Genomic DNA, 4,820 nt, shown 5'->3' on the forward strand with positions numbered 1-4,820 from the left:
GAGAGAGAGAACTCGTTTTGTTTCTCTAGAGAACCCAGCCTAAGATATCTCCCATACAGATTACACTGCAACATAAAGAAAGCAAAAATTATGATAAATAGAGAAGAGAGTAAAGTTGTCAAAGATTTCATTTTACTCATGTAAGCAGCAGTCAATAAATCAAATAGCATATTGCATTGGGAAAATATGCTACAAAAGACTTCTTTAAAGTGTTAGAAATCAAACATGAGTACTAAAATGTGTCTGACCCAAGCCATGACATTTTCAGTTGCCTCATATGTGTGTGTGAAATGTGGACAGTGAATAAAGAAGATTGAAGAAGAATTGTTGCATTTGAATTATGGTGTTGGTTAAGAATATTGACTATACCATGGACTGCCAGAAGAACCAACAGCTCTTATCTTAGAAGAAGTACAGCCAGAATGCTCCTTCAAAGGAGGATGATAAGACTTCCTCTCATAGACTTGGGACATATTATCAGGAGGGATAGCTCCCTGGAGAACGCCATGCTTAGAAAAACAGAGAGTCAGTGAAAAAGAGGAAGACCCTCAATGAGTTGAATTGACACAGTGGCTACAACAATGGGCTCACACAGCAATGACTGCAAGGATGGCGCACTTTCTGTTGCACATGGGGCCGCTATGAGTCAGAACGAACTTGTTGGCACCTAACAACAACCACAAATGTTATTGCTCTAACTGAAACACAAACAAGCAGAACAAATTATAGTCCTTATAGATTGGAATGATACAATAGCAGTTGCCGTGGGGATTGAAGAGTAAATCCTTAGAGTAATTATGAATACCCTACATTCCCACCCCACCTCCCCCAGATTATTTCAGCCTTGTATTACTGGCCAAGAACCACTGAGCTATCCAAGGACGTGAAAAACATTTAGAACCCACATTGTGTTCATAGAATATGTTCCCAACCATGTCTTTATCCAAAGGCATAATTGCTGGTACAGATGGGATAAGAAGCTGGAGCTATTTCCTACTTTAAAAACCATTAAAAAAAAAAGAAAGAAGAAAACTATAAAGTCCTAGGACTTTTTAATTATCCTGTGGTAACCACTGACCAGAGGAACAGATTAGTCGTGGCCACTGAGCCTGGGCTACTCTCTTCAACATCCAGATTGTCCCTGGTCGGAACTCTGCTTCCTGGGTTGGGCTGCAGATAGAAGTGAATGCTAGGCCTTGCCTACTAGATCATTATCTAGCTGGGTGGAATTGTGGCAAGAGGACTGAGAAAAGGAGACCTCTTTTACCAGCAGCAAGTAGGAAAGACACTAAGAACAACTTTTCCTCTCCAACTAAGAACAGCTAGGATTTGACAGAGTCAAGTGGGAAAAGGAATCAAACTAATAATAGAGTAACTTATCGCCCCGCTGATCAATAGTACAGTCTAATATTACAATTGGTCTGTGTGTGAAATCTGTCCTATGTTGTCAAGTAAGTTATAAGCTCTTGAAGTCAGGGACCCTTGTTAGCTAGACTGTATTCCACCTATTGTCCTGATCCTACTGCGTGTTCAATAACTAGTCTTTGATGCATCTATTAGGATGGGGGGAGTAAAGGAGTCATAGTCTTTAGATTTTATTTCTTATGTTGTATGAATTATGTCTGCTTTAGGAATTCAGCACCCAGAAGACTGGAGGCAGGATGGGGATTTTGACTTCACATTATTGAACCTGCCTGTTGCTGTATTCCCTTTTCCCCTGTGACTATGGCAGGCACCTAAGGACTCCTACATCAGTGGTTAAGAAAGCTTCCAGTATTATGGTCCGGTCTGTAAAGAAACTTGCATAACCTAGAGGAACAAAAAATCCTACTACCTAAGAGGCAGCACACTGGTGACAAGGGCCCTTGCGTAGAAGCCAGAGGACTTGAGTTGGAACCTCAGCTCTGTCATTCCCAGACAAGCCTCAGTGTAGCCTAAGTCTCTACATCTGTGACATGGGAATTCTAATAGTGCCTATTTCATGGATGTGTTGGGTGTGTTAAATTACATTAATTTATTCATTCAACAAGTATATATTGAATAGCAATCAATTATAGTCACCATTTTAGGCATTATAGATAAAGCAGTAAAATGAAATGGACAAAATCCCTGTCCTTATTGGACTTATAAGGGGCTCTGGTGATGCAGTGGTTAAGCACTTGGCTGCTAACCCAAAGGTCGGTAGTTCAATCCTACTAGCTGCTCCATGGGAGAAAGGTGTGGCAGTCTGTTTACATAAAGATTTACAGCCTTGGAAATCCTGTACTTGTATTTCGTCTGGTAGAGTTGCTTTGAGTTGGAATTGATTTGATAGCATTGGGTTTGGTTTGGTATAGGGCTTATACTTGAGAAATATGTATGATGCACATAATGGCTTTTCATAAATGTTTATTTGAATTAGCCTGAGGAAGTCTGATGCACTCACTTGATGGGTTTTTACTGTTTATTTCCATAGATATGTATGTTACAGCCATAGATAGACATGACCGTAATTGAATCTCATGTATGAGTTGTCGTAACTCTAGGGATGTCCTATCAAGTAGGACATTTATGTGTCCTTGCTAAACCCCACTGTGTTTAGAAAGCCTGTTGCCCTTGAATTAAATTACCATCATTTTCACCTCCATAAATTGTATGTTTCAGACAATTCAGCAGTCAGTGAGGTCTGGGAACTGCCTATTGTGTTGGCAATCGGTGTTAGCAGTATTTAAGACTTAATATGATTTTTCAGGGTTGCTAAGATGTTTATGTTTGCCTGTTTGTATAATTTATAGAAATAAACCAAAGGCCCAGCATAACCCATTAACACCCACAAGCCATATTTTTGTGAGTAATTTCAACCTTTCCTCTCCAAACATTTGATCAGCCACTCATCAAAGAACTAAGTGGACAGATTTAATGTTTCAGTTCCTCTTTTTTTCTTTATCCTTCCTTCTGGGGTTTTTTCCTGGAGCATCAGAATGACTAAACTCCACACAAGAAGAAGGGCAGGCCTGGAGAGCAGACCTCGGGGAACAGCACCCAGCCTGTTGGGGGCATCCCGTCTCCTGAGGGACATGCACTCATGCCCACCCTCCAGTCGAGATCGTCTTTCTAATACAGTACTTTGGGTCCCTAACAGTACTGAGCCCATTTAGTAAAAAATGTAAACAGGAAATTGTTTCCTCGCCAAATGGCCTGTGTAGCCCAGAAAAGAGAGAGAGAGAAAAATGTCATTTTTGCTGAGAAACAACTTTAAAAACACTCATATAATAGTGGACGCAAAAGACTTGTTATATAAGGAGGCTTGGCCTGAGAATGGAAGCTGGAGATATGATAAAAGTGTAGGAATGAATTCGCATGGTTTCAGGGGAGTTAGCTGATGGCCAGGTACACAATTGACAAGATACAGGGAGCTCCTACCTAGAAAGCAGTTGTTCTGCAGGGGCAAAGAGGCATGTTTATGCTCTGAGGAATGTCAGAGCAAGCATTACTTGGAAGACACGGAGGTTTCGTTTAGAGAAATGTGACTTGGCACTGACCACACGGCCCTAGGTCTCAGTGCTTATCTGGACGGCTCCAACTCCCTGTCATTTGGCTCCTTGGACCTCCTGTGCTCCCTGCATGGTTTCCCTCTGTGCTGACAAGTTTTCTGGTTGTTATGTCTTGCAGCCCCCCGAATCCAAGTCCAACATCACCCCTCTCGCCATCTTGGCCCATGTTCTCGGCGACATCCAGCCCTATGCCCACCTCATCTACGTCCAGCGACTCATCCCCCATCAGGTGTGTTGCAGGGTTTGTTTGGTTTTCTGTTGCTGCTGCTCTTCTCTCATTTGCTTGGTCCTCTCTTCATGCAGTGTTCTGCCTCCTCGTCAACTCTGTCCCCTACCATCCAAACCTGAACTTGCTTTTTGACAGGCCAGAAGAAGAGGTTCATGAAGACATCCGTTCGTTCCTGTTTATCCGGCGCTCATCCAGGATAACTTATGGCTGGCCTCTGTTCCCCTGTGGTTCTACCCTTCATGCCCTTCTTCACCCCTAAGTTTCTAGATTAATCTGAGGAGGTTGGAGTTTGTAGAAACCCCTACAAACCTGCTTTGGTCGTTCTCTGAGTCATTTGGGCCCTCTGTGCTTTTGTATAAGATAACATGAGGTGGCTTCACAAAGTTTGTATAAAGACGAAACTGAAAGGTAAAGGAACATTTCCACAAACTTTTTTGAGACCCCCCTCTTATCGGAGGGCACAGTTAATATACAGGCTTGCCTTTTTTGCCCTCGTGTTTTTCAGACAGTGTTTATGTATGGAGTTGCTTAGACCAGATCCACTGGGAGGGAGAAAAATACAATACAGAGAATAAGGGAGCAAGATATAAAATTCCTCTTCAAACTGTCCGTGGCTTGTGGCTCTCTTGTCCTCCATGTCCTTTCCCTACCCGAGTCAGTCTCTGAGGTCAGAGCCATTGACTCTCATCGGAACAGGTAACACCTCTTCCTGAAGGGTTAGCAGTTTGACCTAGTGCCTCTCCCCCAAGGACCATGCAATAGTTTGTTGTTGTTGTTGTTTTTCTCATTTTTTAACTTTCTGGTGTAAGTGCCACAATTATTACATTTGAGCTCTTGAGAAAGAAACCTGTAGAATCCCCCTGCTGTGTAGGAACCGAGTGTGTGTGTCTTGAACTTACTTTCTGCTCTCAAATAACCAGAATGTGGAACCCATTAAGTATCATAAGCACTTGAGGCCCTGGAAGAATTTTTATTCCTTATCTACATATAACAACATACATATATGAAGGAGCTCTGGTAGCATACTGGTTATGAATCAGGATGCTAACCTCAAGGTC

At 42.3% G+C, this 4,820-nt stretch overlaps 1 protein-coding gene across 1 annotated transcript in view; it reads left to right on the forward strand.

Annotated features, from left to right (window-relative positions):
• The window catches only part of ARHGAP26 (Rho GTPase activating protein 26), a 692,304-nt gene that overhangs the window by 663,308 nt on the left and 24,176 nt on the right, over positions 1-4,820 (forward strand). Inside the window, exon 20 of the mRNA XM_006873269.1 lies at positions 3,652-3,762. Coding sequence (XP_006873331.1) covers positions 3,652-3,762 — 111 coding nt within the window. The remainder of the gene's footprint in view (positions 1-3,651; positions 3,763-4,820) is intronic.

The sequence above is a fragment of the Chrysochloris asiatica genome, unplaced genomic scaffold (assembly GCF_000296735.1).
Source record: "Chrysochloris asiatica unplaced genomic scaffold, ChrAsi1.0 scaffold00232, whole genome shotgun sequence".
NCBI classification, from domain to species: domain Eukaryota; kingdom Metazoa; phylum Chordata; class Mammalia; order Afrosoricida; family Chrysochloridae; genus Chrysochloris; species Chrysochloris asiatica.